The sequence below is a fragment of the Glycine max genome, chromosome 7 (assembly GCF_000004515.6).
Source record: "Glycine max cultivar Williams 82 chromosome 7, Glycine_max_v4.0, whole genome shotgun sequence".
NCBI lineage: Eukaryota > Viridiplantae > Streptophyta > Magnoliopsida > Fabales > Fabaceae > Glycine > Glycine max.
In genome coordinates this window covers 35290728-35309437 of record NC_038243.2, presented here as the reverse complement: position 1 = coordinate 35309437, position 18710 = coordinate 35290728, and the positions used below count along the sequence as shown (strand labels likewise).

At 29.0% G+C, this 18710-nt stretch overlaps 1 protein-coding gene and 1 non-coding gene across 2 annotated transcripts; one reads left to right on the top strand and one right to left on the bottom strand.

Annotated features, from left to right (window-relative positions):
• The first annotated feature begins 5985 nt into the window (after nucleotides 1-5985).
• Nucleotides 5986-6688, top strand: LOC100500539 (uncharacterized). Its single transcript, NM_001248871.2, has one exon. The coding sequence runs from the start codon at nucleotides 6062-6064 to the stop codon at nucleotides 6344-6346; it is 285 nt and encodes a 94-aa protein (NP_001235800.1). The 5' UTR covers nucleotides 5986-6061; the 3' UTR covers nucleotides 6347-6688.
• A 2000-nt stretch (nucleotides 6689-8688) lies between these two features.
• On the bottom strand, nucleotides 8689-8760 carry TRNAH-GUG (transfer RNA histidin (anticodon GUG)). The gene has a single exon. It is a non-coding gene; the product is annotated as a tRNA-His (tRNA).
• Between the last annotated feature and the right edge of the window lie 9950 nt (nucleotides 8761-18710).

Below are 18710 nucleotides of genomic sequence, written 5' to 3'. Positions count from 1 at the left end.
TTATAAATTTTTTCATTTTCTAAATTATAAAAGTTAACTAAAAGATCAATTAATATTGAATATTTTATAATAAGTTATAATATTGTTGTAACATCTTTTAAATAATTGATATTTTTATCAATATATCATATTTAAGAAAATAATTATCATATAAACTTTATTATATATATATATATATATATATGTATAGAATAATCTTATTGCACAAAACAATTTGTTTACAATAAGATATAATACTTATTATCATACGTCATTATTATATCCTGGTCACTAAACTGTCTTAAATATGAACTCTTTTATTATGTTTTTAGCTGTTGCCTCTATTATTTTAGTTCTATATATAGAAATTATTTTTCCATTTTAATTTATAATAAGGTAAATTCTAAAAAGTGGACCTTCTATCTATTAAAGTTCCTTTTGCATGCTTCTTTTTTTCGTGGCCAGCATTCTCTAACACTTTTTCAATAATTTGTAATTCGATTTGATTTATTTCAGTTTTCCCTAAAATTTTAAAATAAAAAATAATACTCTTTCTTATTTACTATACCATGTTCTTAAAATAATTAGTATAGAATAAAATTTTAATTTCTTTGACAAATTGAAAAACATTATTAGTTTACTAAATAAGTGTTTTTTTTTCTTTCTTAAATCTTACTTTAAGACTCAGCCTTCACATATTTTTTCGCTCAAAGTGCACTCGTAAACACTAATAATGCAAATATACATTCAATATTAGGCCGTATTTTTAGTTAGCCTCACTATAATTCACTCAATGCTACCTACCTAACAGATTAGGGGACCAAATGAATAATAATGGCTTAAAGACTAACATAAATATAGACGACCATTCTCGTGAATATAAGAGTGTCATATATATGAGTTGGGGTTAGCCTATTATTACTACATCTAACATGAATGACAAGATATGCCAACTTTAATTGCGTTCCTTATTTTTGCCTTGCACGAAATTTACCGCTTAATATACATAAAACCTTACCTAAAAATATGGGACGGAAATGCCTTAGCCGATTGCCACCACCAGGCAGGCATGACAATGATGGATTTGACTCTTCCATTTCCATCCCCCAAAAGGTGACACGAATTTGGGTTCGGGTATATAAAATATGAAGATTAAAAAAAAAAAAAAAACAAAGCTTAATTTTAGTTTTGTTAGATTTTATCGGATTCAAGAAAATTTATGAAAAAACTAACTGATATTTATTTAATTTTTTATATTTTAAATAAATGATAGATTAAGTTATCAATTACATTTTAATTCAAATAATATATATAAAAATTAATAAATAATAAATAGCATAAAAATATTTGGGAATTAAATATATTTATACTTAAATGTATAATTTTTAACTATATTATTCAATTACTAATATAATTATAATATTTTTATTTAACTATTAAATACTTATTCTATATTTTTAATAATTATAAAAATAAAATATGAAAATAATTATATAATTAATAATTATATATTATATAATAAAATTAATCTTATATAAATGTATAATTATATTAATAATAATTTTAATCATAAATATATATATAGCAGCACGTAAGGAGTGACATACTGACTCCAATCAAACCATTTTTTTCCATCAAAGTTAAAACAATCTCAAATAGATACCCACGAGTTCAATTTTGATTGTTATGTCTACCACTGAAATCAACTCTTTAACCAATTGTGTCATTGTCCCTTCAATCGAAATATGTGACAACAATTAAAAGTTACATAGGATCACAACTGATTTTACAATTCACACAAAGCACGTGGTTTATTGTGTGAATTGTGAAATCAATGGTGTTTGTGATGATCCTATACGTAACTTTTAATTGATGTGTCATGTTTTGATTAAAGGAATATATATAAGACAAAATTGGTGAGACAAGTGATTTCAATCTAGGAAAAAGATATAAATATTGAATATGATGTGGTATAAAAATATGATAACTTTATAAAAAATTACGTAAGTATATTTTAAGATCAATCATAATTATAGTTTGTTAACACACTCTTTTAAAAAAAAAAAAGGTGAATATGCATTAATAGATCTCACAAGCATTTACTAATGTACATCTACTTATTTATTTTACAAGAAATATGTTAGCAAACTACACCTGAATGTATTTTAAGATTAACTATAATTATAATTTGCTAACTTATTACTCTTCTAAAAAAATATGTGATGTGCATTAATAAATAGGCATGACAAGTTTAGCTATCCCCACAAGGACCAATCTGTACTCATCTCGACTTTGATGGAAAAAAATCGAGTTAATCAGGATTGGGGTCAAGTTTTGGTTTTCCCCGATTGAGAAAATCGAGTTCAGGAATAGGGGTATGCTGGTTGTGACACTCTCTACCCTGACATACATATAAATAAAAAAACATATAAAAATAGGAAAATTAATTAAATTAATTTTATTCAAATCACGTAAATAAATTCATGTGGATAAAAGGGTCATATTTGCTTCACTATTACTAAATAAAACTTGTTAAAAAATTCTTCGACTCAAAATAAGGTCGTTCAAGTTTACAAAAGAACTCAAATTAAGCAGTGAAATAAAATAAAGTAAAATAACATGTTCAAAATATCATGCAATTGAAACAGAAACGCATGCCTCAATGTCATATCCTATCAGAGCATTGTGTCCCAGCGTTCTCTAGCACGAGATTTTTTAAAGTCATCCACCTAGTCATCTGCTCCCACAAACACAAGGTTTGAGATCATCACATGATCCAAACACAAACATAAAAAAGGGAGTGAGTTATCATATTTCTAAATAAAATACGGATAAACAAAAATATAAGCAAAATACATTATAGAAATATTTATCACATAACTCAACTTAATACAATCCACACCACTTCACCAATTTATCATTTAAAATTCATTTTTCAATTACCAATCATATTACACATGAATCATACACTCAACTCAAGACATAACAACACTTACCAATTTCATAATAAATAATTCACAGACGTTATACAACAATTATACTAAGACTTAAGTCTATATGTAATGTGGTACTATGTCAGTGAAAAAACAATACTAGGACGCTTAGGAGTACATAACAAGACACGCCACACAATAAGTATATCAGGTCACTCTCACTAAGTAAAATCATAAGGTGACCAATCAGGGTTACTCTGTTTTGCGAAAATGCTGTAACCATATGAGATCAACATAGACTTAAAGAAACATTAAAATCGAGTGTATTTACTCTCAAGGCCTAAAATCTAAAGAATTCGTTAGGACCTCACCTTTCTGATTCAGGTTCAACCCCTAAAATAATTTTTGCACGCAAACACTACTCATGAATTATATAATACCCACGACCTCACACTTTTTTTCAAACACGTTTAACACATTGCACTACAATTTAACACCCCGGGTTTCTAAATTGGAACCCTACGCTTTTCTTTTAACACCTTACGCATTGCACTACAATTTAACACCTTAGTTTCCTAACTTGGAATCTTATACTTTCCTTTTAACACCTCACGCATTGCGCTACAGTTTAATACCCAGGTTCCTAACTTAGAATCCTACACTTTCCTTTTAACACCTCACACATAAACACTTTTCTCAAGGTAAAGACCATTCGGGTTATTATATAATTCACAACTCACAATATAAGTAATATCACATCAAGTATTGAACACACACTTATTCACAACCATATCTCATGTTCATAATTTAACATCTCACAATGTCATAATCCATCATCACATGTTCACGTGTATCCCACATATTAACACATGCTCAACTTGTCACTTATACTCAATCTCAATTACAATTTCATAATCCCAAAATGATATGTCATTATGCCTCATGTTTATTTATACATCTTCATAACAATATTCATAAGGTACAACATACACATGTACATCAAATCTAACCATAATATTCTCATTTCTCAAACTTCAACACTTGAATAATTTTCAGAATTATACTATAACAACACTACAATATTATTTATATCAAATATTAATATAAATAAATATATAGCTAAATCTATATATATAAAACTCGCACACATCATACTCGATCATGAATTTCAAAGTAACCTTTCAATGCACCAACTCCAAATAATTATATGAACACTTTACTATATATATATATATATATATATATATATATATATATATATATATATATATATATATATATATATATACACACGCACACACACATATAACTAACATGAAATAAGGCATAAGAGTAAACAATTCAAATATATATAAAAAAAGTAGAAAGAAAATCTATTGGACTCAATTATATAATTTTTTTTTTATCATAAGTGAATATTTACATAGTAACTAAAGTTACCATTGAAAATACATTTTCAAAACTAACATGCATAATATGATATTATCAACATAAATTAATCTCAAATATTTTTAAAACACACACATATATTATCTAAGAATACAACACACAATCTATTAGGAATCTTCGGTCAATTTCAATTATAATATTAATTTCAAACTATATAAAAAAAACCCTAAAAAGCAAGAAAAGGGGAAAATACAAAATCAACATTTTACTCCCTTTTATGGTTAATTCCTCCTTACTTAATTTCATCAATTCACGCAAAGTTTCAATTTCTAGGATTTACACTCAAACACAAGAACATATCAATTTCATAACAATTTCGCATTGAGACATCAATTGGTCCGTCAAACACAATCAATTCATAGTTATCATTGTATAAGCAAAATTAAAACACCTCAAAATTAAACCCAATTTGATTCTCTAAGGATTTCTAGATATGTTCACTTTAACCCCAATTATAATTAGAATAAATTCATCTCTTATCTCTTAACAGACTCATATATATAGTCCAGCAACAATAACACTGTCTCTAAGGATTTCCAAAGATTCTTCAAGTATCATGATCACTATTTATTTAAGTTATCCAAAAATAAATAAAATCACATAATTTTTATTTGAAATTTCAATTTAACATCTTATAATAGATTCAATCTAATTAAAAAAATATCATATTTTCTTCATTTTTTATGAATAAAAAAAACATAATAAGATCAAGGACGGAGTGAGAATTCTCAATCCTAGAGAGGAGTAGAAATGAGTCCAATTTTTGGACCCCAAAGAAAATCAAAAGGATGAGGAAGACTTGGAGAGTAGAAGGCGGGAGGCGAAAAAACTAAATCCAGCCCCCACCCCATTGCCATACCTATTAAAAAATCCATGTATATTAAAAAGAAACTAATCCCTTAGCCTAATCCTATTATATTATACATAACATTAATTGGGTGCTAACTACTAAGAAAAATCTTTTTATGTAAGTCATGTATTTTCTTTGTTCCTTCTTTTATATTAAATTTAAGAAATACAGTTACAAAATTTATTCTAAAAAATGATTATAGGATTTTCTATTTTATCCAATTTTATTTTCATTATACAACAAATGCATGTAGAAATTATTTAAAAACTAGATGACAAATGGCCATATAACTAGTAAAAGAATAATTAATGTGATCTTAAAGTTTTAAAATAATAAATAAAAAAATAAAAAATTTCCGAAAATTCAACAACTAATAAAAAAGGGATAGAGTACAAGGCAGTGCATTGAATCAAAAACCAAAGACAACCGAGTTTCAAAATAAACAGCCCTCGTGTAGAATTACAATCTTGGATGGCAGAAAAAGATTGCTATCTGCAATGATAGATGACTGCAAAAAAGGGTATAAAGTGGGTCAGTTTTTGCATCTAGATAGATCTGACATACTACCAGTTTAATTTTTTTTAATCAAATAAAAAAGAGTAATGCTCACCAACAAATTACAACATTTAAAACCAAATGACAAGTGTCAATGTAAATAACTCCTACTCCATTGACAAAACATCATTCAGTGTCAAACATTCAACTGTTCCTTTTTAAAATCCAAGGACCAAGGTGGACTATAAAAATCCAAGGGTGTGAGACCCTTGTCTCACCACACCACCACCACCATAAATCAATCCTTGTTCACTCTTATTTCTTATAGCTCCAACAACATCCCTCATATAAAAAAATGGCCTCTCTCCGTTTTCTCTTCTTAGCTTCTTTCTTCATTGTTTTGTCACTTTCCATCAACATTGGTGAGGTCCAAGGGGCAAATAGAAAACTTTTGGCACCAACATTTCCTGACCTAGGGAACATTCCTGGCCTGGAATATCCTCCTCTCCCCCCAATCACCAATTGGCCAGAATACAGGTTGCCATCATACTTAAGACCTAATTACCCCGCAATTCCTGCAAGTTATTACCGTTACACTCCACCTGCGAAAACAACCACAATCACATCTTCCAAGCCTTGATGGCCACATGCATGCAATTTGGTATATACATATTATTGTTATGATTGTTAGCATTTCAAATAAATCGGTTCATCAATATGGCCATGCACAAGCATTCGATCTCTCTCCAAGTTTAATTATTACTTTGTGGTTTATTTAATCTGTATTCCTTAGATTAATGGGGTGAATTCAATTTGCGAAATCCTTGTTGATCCCGTGATGTTTCTCTCCCCATTATATGTTGTTCACAATATTTGGTGAATGAATGAAAAAAAATGGGCTTGTTTCTTTAATGTTACTAGAAATTAATGTATCATCACTGACGAGTGTGTTGAAGTAAATGAAAGGCTGGTTTCTGCGCGCTATTCTTATATTTTCTTGGCCGGTAGCTACCATGGAAAGAAATGCAGGATAATCCATAGTCCCTCCTAGAAGTAATGAATTGTTCTTCAGAAATTATAAAATTGATTTGATAATTAAAATAAGAAAAAAGAAATGAGAGATCATAAATTTAAATTTCTTTGATAACAAAGCTAATAACTGACCTATAACATTTGATAAAAAAAAATGAATACTTCTTCTAATAACTGACCTATAACATTTGACAAAAAAAAAATGAATACTTCTTCGCACTAAATTTTTTAGAAGAAATTCAAATTTCTCACTAATATCAAAGTCTCTCAACTTCCAAGCATATTACTGTAAGGAAACCAAAAAAAGACTTAATTACATATTTTACTCACAATTTTTTAATTTTTAATGAATTTTATCCCCAACAAATTAACTTTACAGATTTTACATTTAACTTTTAATAAATTTGCGAATTTTACCTTTCCTCATTTTATTCCTAACATAATTATATTATTTTATTCTCAAATTATTTTTGGCAAATTTTACACCCAATTTTTTTTATTTTTTTTACAAATTTTATCCTTAACTTTTTTTTTTAATTTTACTCCTAACTTTTATGCTTATTAATGAATAAATATAGAGGGTAAAACTCGTAGATTTCTTAAAAGTTGAAGTCAAATTAATTTGTTGGGATAAAAATTTTTAAAAATTAAAAAATTGGAGATAAAAAATACAATTAAGCAAAAAAAGAACTATTTTATTGAAGAAAGAAAATAATTAACGCTCATTTTTTTTAATTACAAACATTCGATATGATGTATTTAATTTTCTTTTAACTAGTATCAAGCATCAATAATTAACAACCCAAATAATAAAAACTAGTTGTCCGGGTGTGGTGTCCCTACGATTCAAGGCACAAGGATAATTAATAAGAGGTAGAAGAGAAGGGTTAGCTATACTCATGGGTGTGGAAGTAGAATGAATTAGGAGCATATTCAATTATTCATATAGACCAAGCAAGTATCTTGCTCAATGTATTAACAAATTGAGGGAACAAACTCCTTTCACGATGTAAGGGAGAATATTAATTATGTAGTGGCTAGTAGTGATCGTAACTAATTCTACCATATGATAAAACAGAAGTGCATTTACTTGCTTCTAGATTAAGGTAACTTGCTCTAGGCATATGACTATCTGATCTTTGTGCTCCCTAACTTCAAGCCTTGAAGTTAATTAAGCAATCCGTCACCATATTACTCTTGAACTTCTTTTAGTATAATAGTACTTACATTCTATGTTAATTTAAACATTTTGAAATGAATTTAACTTTAATGTAATTATATAATTGTCTACTTATATGTCTTTAAATGGTTAATTAAAAGATAATTTGTCAAATAAATATTTGTATAATCAAATAATTTTGACAATTGCGTAAATAATGATTACAAAAAAAATGGTATATTCAATTTAGGTAAATGACTATCCATGTGATAGTGGTAAAAAAAAGAAGTAAACACAGCTAAAAGAAGACTCATGAATGTTTCTAGCTAAATATTCAAGATATAAGCCACAAACTATGGTCTATAAAAAATAGTGCGTTTGATTTTCGTAAAAAAAAAATCCCGATTGGGCCAAAGTTATTAAAAATAACTTCTTGTCCAAATTATAATTTAAAGGTTTTCAAAGGAAAATCCAAATTCACACTAAATATACTCCACAAGCTGGTAGTTAGAACCAATAAAAGAGAATGGAGCAAAAAAAATTTGTTTTGAATCTGCAAGAAATTAATAAACGGATAAAAATAAATCTGTGTCATGAATCCATAAGAAAAATCAAAGTTAGCTGGCTTTATATGTTTTGGGTAGACAAATAAAGTCTGAAAGATGACAGATGAACCAATCATAAAGGGTCGACGAGATTATCAAAATCTCATTTTGAGAAATAATAAAAAATGATAATCAAAATTAAAAATCCAGAAATAAGCAAATATAAAAGGTAACCAAAAGATTATTTGTGGCTGCTGGGATTCGAGCCCAGGTCTCCACGGCCACAACGTGGAATTCTTACCACTAAACTACAGCCACATGATGTTAGTTATAGTGTATATTTTTTAATTATTCTATAATGTTAGTTACCATAAGGGCATATGAATCTCAATCCATTAGAATGTTCTAAACTTTTAACCAAGTTATGGCGAATTTTCAATTTTCACTAGAGACGTGATTCAAATCACCCATCATCACCCACACCACACGCCAAACTACATATTGGTTAAACTGAATAATTAGTTATCTTTTATATTTTATTAGTGATTATCTATTTTGAATCCTCAATCTTGTTTTCATATATTATTCATCATATTTTCTGTACTCCTTGTAATAAAGTTTCGTGATTTTGACTAGAGCAAGGATTGTTTCCCATATAGGCATTAAAGGTGTTGAGTTGACAAACTTTTTTTTTTCTTTCATTTAATCGACTATATCATATCTCGAAGATCTATCCAACAACAGAAACCAACTTTAAGGGTCCCATCATTATTTTCGTGAACATCTAAATACCATCTATCTTCAACCAATAAATGATATCAAGATATGGTAGACAAGCTACTACAAATATGACACAGTTAAGAGCCATTACCTCAACAAATTAAGAAAAGAAGGCAATTTTGAGTACTTCACTTTATTAATTAGTCTTACTCTCACTGATATATGTAGAATTAGACACCTCATGTTAGCTACATGATGTGTGCGAGTGTGTATTTTCTGTTTTCAATTGCTTTCTTGCCGAGGAAAAAATCCCAAGGTCAGCCTGTGTTAAAACATACCAAGTCTAGGAGTCTAGAAAAAAAAAAAAAGAATTGTTATTAGGGAATGGATGTCTAAGTCCACGAAGAAGGAAAAACTCCACGCAAATTGCAAGAATAAAAGCTCCAATGTGTTTAAAAAGCCACCACACGTTGCTTGGCTTCCTCCCGTACGTGCTTACTGCACCATGCCAATTTATTCAAAGAAAGAAAGATGATTGGAGGGGCCATTAAGCATATGTGCATGGGGTGGAAGCTACATTATCATGTTGTGGCACAAGAGTACTATGGAGGCAAATGGGTGCCTGGTGTGAAAAGCGAGCTGGGGTGGCTCAACTTTAAATGTCTAATGAGTTGCATATTTGCTGACTTAATTGGAATGACCCAGCAACCAGATTAGATTAATTCACTTTTTTTACATAAATTTTATATTAATTTTAAAAGAAATAAAATAAAATAAAAATAATACGGATCAAATAGGTTTGATAGTTTTCAAATATATCAAGATGATTCGTTGGGTCTCCTGATCCATCACATTGTTCCATTATCGATGGTTGTTCTTAAGAACTGGAAACATTAATGCTTAGTAAGGATTGATTAACGACTAGTACCTCTTCTTTGTCATACTTGGACTTGGTAGGGACAACCACCAGGCCTCCCTATACATTGATGGGGAGATTTTGATGTGAGGTCTCACAAGTAACTAGAAGAATCCCATGCCAATTACTTCTTTTGTTCTCTTTTATAAACAATAAAAAATTGATTTCACACCTATTAAAAAATTAGTTAATTTCACAAAATTATGTTATTTTCAATCAAAAAAATATTTTTTTAAATTATCATTTACTAAAATTTAATATAAAATATAAATTATCTATTAAATGAAAGATATTTTGATCATAATCTCATTAAATAAAATAAAAGTAATCAAAATTTACTTATAAAAAAGAACAAAAAAATTATGTTTTTTTTTCCTTATAAAAAAGAGAACGGAAGAAGTATAAGTAAGGTGAGTCATGGAAGGTTCAAGAGACTTGTCAGTTAGTCTATTCTCGGTCAAACTTTCTTAGCTTAGTGTTCAACTCTTCCTATTGTTGTTTGAGATATGTATCCTCCAACTTTACATACAGATGATCAAGGTATATTCACAAATGAGCTTGACCACTTTTTTCCTCTCTAAATTAAGTTACTTCGCTGGTTTAGATAAGCAAATGTGGTGGTTCCTTGCTCATCAGAGGGGGAATGTAGTTTATATTGGGCTCAAGAATAATAATCATATGAACTTTCAAGATAATGGAGTTTTCTCTTACAAGATCATCTATGACAAAAGAATTCATAGAGTTATAATGATGACCAAGTGGGCGATTTATAGTTAGTCATTTCCACATACAATGTCAAATGTTCAACATTATAAAAGGTGGAATATTTGAACAAGATCTTTTTTACTCATGGTATTCCAGCAAGGACACGATACTTAAGTCAGTGTTTTGAAGGTGGAGGATAAAATGTAAAAATTAGGTACTATTACAATAGCAATTCTTACGTGACAAGGCATAGAAGGTGTCTCTGGCAAGTCCCATGATTTGTGCGAGGTATAATCCCTTGCTTTGCAATTGTATGAAGGTCAGTATAAAGTCAAAAGATTCTCAATAGTGATTCTTACATGATGAGACATAAATGTGCCTTTAGTGTGCCTTTAGGGTGAGTCCCATGATTTGCACGAGACATTGTTGATGGATTAATTACATATCACATTATTGACAGATTGCATATATGAGATTAGATCAAAGTATGTTGTTAATATATCTTAAAAGGATATTTAAACATAACAAATATTATGATTTCATAGCTTATTAACCAATAAGTGAGGTTACATGAATTTAATCATATATAACCTTTATATTAAGAGAATATAACTCAGTCGATAAGAATGTGTACCTAAGTGTTATAAATTTTCTAATATATGTTTTTAATTTTTTGGGATAAAAAAATCATATGTAATCTTTATTACATTTTTGAGAAAAAATAAAAGAAAGTAAGATAACAAATTGAACATCTTACTATTTTTTGGTGTTATATTCGGTGGGTTTCCACTCACCAATTTAATCATATCGAAGTTAATAGGGAGCTTCAAAGTGAATACTATTTGTTCGACTTTATGTGACTGTTGTTGTCCAAAACGTATCCACCCCATCCACTTGCGATTGCCTCCGACGTACCAGACACCAAGGCAAGCCACCAATTCTCTAAAATAAAAGGGAAAATGTTCCATTTTCGCTTTTCTTTTTTACTTATTCGGTTATTCCCTTGTTTTAGGGTATGGTTGGACGAGTTTACTTTTCAAGAATGTAAAATGAGTTTGATAGTTTAGATTATAACAAGAAAAAGAAAAAAAAAATTGAAGCTGGGTTTGTTCTCTTCTTAATCTCAATGCTACATTTTCCATTCATTAACACACGAACTTAAGAAGATCTTTACGAGCTTCGTTGTGAAAAAGAAAAAAGAAGTATTTACTTGTTTTACAATTATATCAAATAATTGTTTTAAAGTAAACCATCAATTTCATCTTTATATATAAATAATTCCTCATGTATTAGAAATCATATTACATAATTTTTTTAATAATGAAAATCCTTCAATTCAAATTAGTCTCATAATATTATAAAATTATTTCAAGTTAGAAACTAAATTGATAAATATTAAATACTTTAATTAAGAATTATTTATATAATTTCATTATTTTAAAAATTATTTAGGAAAAAAATTTGAATTAACTTACCGTTTAATAACTGCAAGTGCAATTAGAGAAATGACAAATAAACAAGCTCCACAAAATTTTAAACTGCGCACAATACTAACTATTGCATACTTTCTTCCTTTCTCTCTCTAAATGCACTTCCAAATCCAAGCCTTGATAGAAGAAAACAAACTACTAAATGAAGAGAAAATGTATTACATTAGCTAATTGTTGTTCAATGTTGACCTATGACTAAATTTTCAATTTAATCATTCGTGTTTAGTAGATTTCAAATTTTCAAACATGAAACCACCCAAAATTTATAGTGAAAGGATGCTAGAAGACCTGTGGCAATGCAATGATGATTAAGGATATAACAATCATGATTTTCTTTAATGATCAGTTGATCACCGTTTCTTTTCAATGCCTTCCATAATTTATTTCTCTTAGTTATTGTCTTGATTGAAATTAAGGAAAAATTAGGTGTTTTCTCTTTTTAAAAAAGACAGTGAGACAAGTTAAAGTGACGTGGCTAATTTTGAGGTGCTTATGTTTATTTGACCACTAGCTAGCAAGTATGTGTGCAATAAATGTTTAATTTAAAATTTAAACAAATTTTAAAATATGAATCAAAAGAAAAGTATTTCGAAAGATATTAAAATTATGATATATTCAAATAATTAATTTAAATAAAATAAAAAAGTAATTTAAATTTAAAATTTTAAAATTATATATGTATTTAAAAGAATTAGAATTTTTTTTTACTTCAAGAAAATTAGAAAATTAAAAACGACATGTCATTTCTAAGAAAATTAACATAATTTAATGTATAGACACACAAATTGCGTAAAAATATTTGACAACTAATATAGCTAATATCTGCATAATATTATATATGAAAATTTGATATTTGATTTAGGATATAAATGGAAAATAGTCTTTGAGAAATAACTCTAACCCGAAAGGAAAGTATTAAGAGGCTATCCTAGCACAATCTTAATTCCTAAACACTCTAAGATTCTTTTCAAACCTACTCCCATTTCAAGAAAAAGATGGGGTGTGTTTGGTATCATGTATTATACGCATGTTTAGGTAAAAAAAAAATCACATTTAAATTCAAAAAGAAAAGTAAGATTAAAATGCCTAGGAGGGAGGTACGCAAGTGTTGATGAGGCCAAACCAAACATACATATAGATAAATATAGATACATCTCGTTGTAATGATTGAGGGTGTTTGTAGTGATTAGAGATTAAAGATAAAAAAGTGAGTTATTTATCAATTAATTAAGCATTTTATCAATTTTCTTACGGATTTATTGGCATGATATGTGAATAAGACCTTAACTCACACCTATCTTAGATTCATCTAAAGGATCATTCACTATTTGTTGTTCACGCACCAAGTCTAATAAGTGCTGGGCGTGAAGGGCACATTGGGAAATATCCAAGTCCCACATTGGTTAAAGATAGTCTTAAGATAAAGTTTATAAGGTGAGGACAACCCTCACCCTTATCCTATGAGTTAGTTTTTGGGGTTGAGTTAGATCTCTCATATTATACACTCTAAGAGTATCAACAAATAGTTAGGATTTGAAAATTGATAACTAGATCAAAAATTAGTAGAGCATTCTATTGTTCTTATTACTAGATGCAAACCCCCAATCATTGATTTTCTTTTGTTACTGCAAAAATAGCTACTTTAGCTTTAACTACTCTAAATTTTAGTATCACTTTTTATTTATCATAAATTAGGAGCTTTTTCATTTAATTTCTTCAAAAACTGATTTTAGTTTATATATAAGTTAATTTTAATATATATATATATATATATATATATATATATATATATATATTTCATTTTTCTTATCTTATAATTGTTTTTCAATCATCATAAAAATGTATTCCGGTCATCATTTCCAAATTGCAATAGTCTAAGGAATTTTTTTTTTCCTACAAGTATATTCCTTCATAGGTAATCTTAATATAGAGATGTAGTCAATGCTCAATATGAACACCCCTTTCAACAGATATTCAAACTTTGATCAACCACACATTTGAGAAGGACTAAATTCTACTAGATCCAATAACTATACCCAATAGCCTCAAAACTATTGCATCTACAAAAGCGTTCAACAGAACATTTGAGCACAACAATGATACTGTAAGAATGTTGGACAATTCACTTTGCTCACAAAACGTACTAGATCGACCCACAACCATTAATGTTCCTCCTGATAAAGCTCACGGAACACCATTTTGCAGAGAAAAAAGTTGTTAAGCCTAAAGGGTATGCTTTTGTGCCTTTAAAAAGAACAAAAAGTAGAAACCAATCAATTCCGTGGATGTTCTTTAGTGAGTATTGAGATAATGGATAAAAGGAATCCCTTAATTCTAGCAGTCAGTCTCCGAAATCCAACCACACTTTGGGGTAGATGTAACCGAAAGAGTAGACCTCATTATAAGGTTTTGTGTACTTGGTGCCCATGCCCTCCACCTTAAGCAAATTAGAATGTGGTGTAGCACCATGTGTATAATTTATAGAATTATACAAAAATTATTGTGTGTTATAAGGCTCTTTAAATTTTGTAGTCTCTCTCTCTCTCTCTCTCTGTGGCTTTCATCAAACGCACGGGTGTATTATATTAGATTGGATTATTGTAGTTAGTGGGCAAAAATTGGGATTGCACTTGATGGTCTTTTGCATTTGTGTAATTCTCTTTGCTTTATTATTATTTTTATTGTCATTCTCCTGAATGATTCATCCAATATACTGTGCTCACTTTGGTCGGGGCTATTGGGCCCTTAGGGTTGGTTGCACTTCAATGGCTAATTAATAATTAATAACAAATTAGATTGCTATGTGGTAAAAGCAATGGATTGGATTAATTATTTCATTAGTGAATGACGCATGTGTTTATGTCTCTTGTGAACTGTTCCACAATGTTGTTGTCGTCATAGTTTTTCTAATTATAACTATTCAGCCTTATGGTAAGCATGCTCATGCCCTTGATTATCGATAATCAAGGGCCAGCATCAATTCATTTAACCTAACTATTATTTTTATGCAGATTGGGGAAGAATGGGAACTTCGGTCCAACTTACAAGTTGAATTAGCAAATTATTGTTAAATAATCAAACATAAATTTTCAATTTCTAATCCTGGTTTTATTTTAGTATAAAATATTTAATTATTTACTCAGTGGTACCCTAAGACAGTTTTGTTAGCTTGGTATATATGAATTTCCTGGCTACGTACTGAAACTAACGACATTGTTGTATAGTTTAATTAAAAAAACTATTAAGTTGACCACTTAAAATATGTTCAGGCTTCATCCACATGTCAAACGAAAGGATATCTAGTATCACCAACACATTCAGTTCCATTTAAGTATCTACTTAATCGCAAACAAATACCAACTTAATTTTTTTTTTGAGTCTATAGTACCTAAACACACCCGACATTTGATTAATCAGAATCAAATTACCTATGTCCATTGTTTGGTGAAAAGATTCTTATTCCAAAATTTTAATAATACTATTTATTAGAAATTTGAATTCAAAATTAATTAAAATAAATGTACACATTTTTCTTATTTTCTTTACTAGACTTAAAGTTTAAATTTGTCAACTGTTGACTATGATAAGCACCTCTATTGAGTGCATAATTCTTACAACACAATTTGTGAATCGTGAATTATGTTTGAGCTAAAATTATTTATAGTATCATCAGAATAAGATAATATTAAATCTGAGAGTTATTGGATCTTTAGTCAGAAAATCCAACTCAGTTTGAATTCCAATAAATATCATTATTTATATTAGGTAATAAACTTTTTTTATCATACTTTTACTAGGGTAAAATTGTCATTCAAAGTATTTTTTTATATGTACATATCTCCTATTCATGCCATCTAAGCTATGTTGGAGTAAGTCTATCGTTCATATACCTCAAACCTTAGCCAATGTAGAGCAAACATCCATAAAAAAAAAACAATTTAGAGTTAAGTCAAAATCAACAATCTAACCTCAAGTACTACACACATATATTAAAAAAAATCTAATTAATACAAAGAAGAATATAAAAGAAAGAGGGAAAAAAATCAATGTAATTAAAATATTAGATTATAGTTTACCCCAAAAAAACACTTATTTTATACGAAAAAACTTAATAGAGAACATCTCTTAAACAATTTTATTAATAATTTTTAAAAAATAAAATAAACTAGCCGAAAAGTGTGACATCCTCTACCCCGACATACATATAAATAAGAAAAACATAAAAAATGCGGAATTAACTAAAATGATTTTATTCAATTAACATAAAAGAGCTCATGTGAGTAAAATGGTCACATTCACTTTACTATTATAAAATAAAAATTATTAAAAATATATTTGGTTCAAAACAAGACAGTCAAAGTTTACAAGAAAAATCTTTTTAAACAATGGAATAAAATAAAGTAATATAACATCATGCAATTGAAATAAAAATTCATGTCCTAATGTCATATCCTATCAGAGCATTGTGTCACAGCGTTCTCTAGCACGAAGTTCTTTAAAGTCATCACCTAGTCATCTGCTCCCACAAACACAAGGTTCGAGATCATCACAAAATTCAAACACAAACAACACACAAGGAATGAGTTATCACATTTATAAATAAAATACAGATAAATAAAGACATAATCAAAATAAATTATAAAAGTATTTATAACATAACTCAACTTATTACGATGCACGTTACTTCACCACTTTATCATTTAAAATTCATTATAGAAATCACCAATCACATTATACATGAATCACACACTTAAGTCAACACATAACAACACTCACAAATTTCATAATAAACAATTCATAGGCGTTATGCAACAATTATATTAAGACTCAAGTATATATGCAATGTGGTACCATATTAGTGAAAAACCACACTAGGACACTTAGGAGTACATAACAAGACACACCACACCATGAGTATGTTAGATCACTTTCACTAAGTAAAATCATAAGATGACTAGTCAAGGTCACTCTGTTTTACAAGAATGCTCCAACCATATGGAATCAACATGGACTTAAAGGATCAACATAGGCACTCAAACCGTGTATTTTTACCCCCAAGGCTTAGACTTTGAAGAATTCATTAGGGTCTCACCTTACTGATTCAGGTTCAACTCCTAAAACAACTTTTGCAGGCAAACGCTACTTATGAATTATACAATATTCACGACTTCACACTCATGTGTCAAACACGTTTAATACATTGCGCTTACAATTTAACACTTTAGGTTCCTAACTTGGAACGCTACACTTTCCCTTTAACACTTTGCGCATAAACACTTTTCTCAAGATAAACACCAGTCGAGTTATTATATAATTCACAGCTCACAACACAAGTATTATCACATCAAGTATTAATCACACTTATTCACAATCATATCTCATGTCCACAATTTAACATCTCATAATGTCACAATCCACCATCATATGTTTAAGTGTAGCTAAAAAATTAACACATGTTCAATTTTGCACTTATATTCAATCTCAATAACAATGTTATGATCTCAAAGCAACATGTTATCTCACAATTCATCACATATTCAATTTATCATTTACACACAATTTCAATCATAATTTCATGATCCCAATATAACAATCTCGTATTTATAATCATACATTAAGAATTACAATACAATAAACAACCAAAAATAAATCTCAATTTGATGCCCTAAGGATCTCTACACATGTTCATTCTAACCCCAATTGCGATAAACTTATCTCTTACCTTTAAGCAAGCTCACGTGTGTAGTTCAACAATGATAGTGGCATCTCTAGTGGTTCTCTAAGATTCCTCAAACTTTTCCTTTGTTTGCTCTATTAGGATTTCCAAGCATTAGATAGAAGAGGGGATTGGAGCCTCCAGTTCATTGCTGCGTGCGATGAGAATTTCTCCCTCCACATAAACTATTTTGTAAATCCTGACGATGGAGATGTGCGGATATGCATTTCGAACCTAGTGTCCAAATTTCATGATGATCCAACGATTAATGAGTCTGAGATCATAGATTTACTAGGATAGGTTTGAGTGTATGCGAGAAAAACAAAGAGCTACATGCAAAGGACATTCCCTTCACAATAAACATTATTTCAAAAATTCCAACGGTGGGTATGTGTGAAAATAAGTTCTGATCTTTAAATTTCACGATGATCCAACAGTTAATGAGTCCAGGATCATCATTTTACTGAGACAATTAGGTGTATATGGGAAAAAGAGAGTTTTGGGAGAGGGAGATGAGAAAACGAAATTGAGAAGAAGATGAAGCGTAAAGATGTATCGTCAATGTGAAAACTGAGGTATGTCTCTATTTATAACTAGGATACTTAGGACTTACTATTTACTCTATTTTTTTTCTTTTCATTTTATCATTTTATAAAATGAAATTTTATTTTACTCTCTATCAAATGAACAAATAAAATATTTTTTAAGGACATATATTTAT

Coding starts and splice junctions, on each gene's coding strand:
- LOC100500539 (NM_001248871.2), top strand. CDS start 6,062: ATGGCCTCTCTCCGTTTTCTCTTCTTAGCTTCTTTCTTCATTGTTTTG.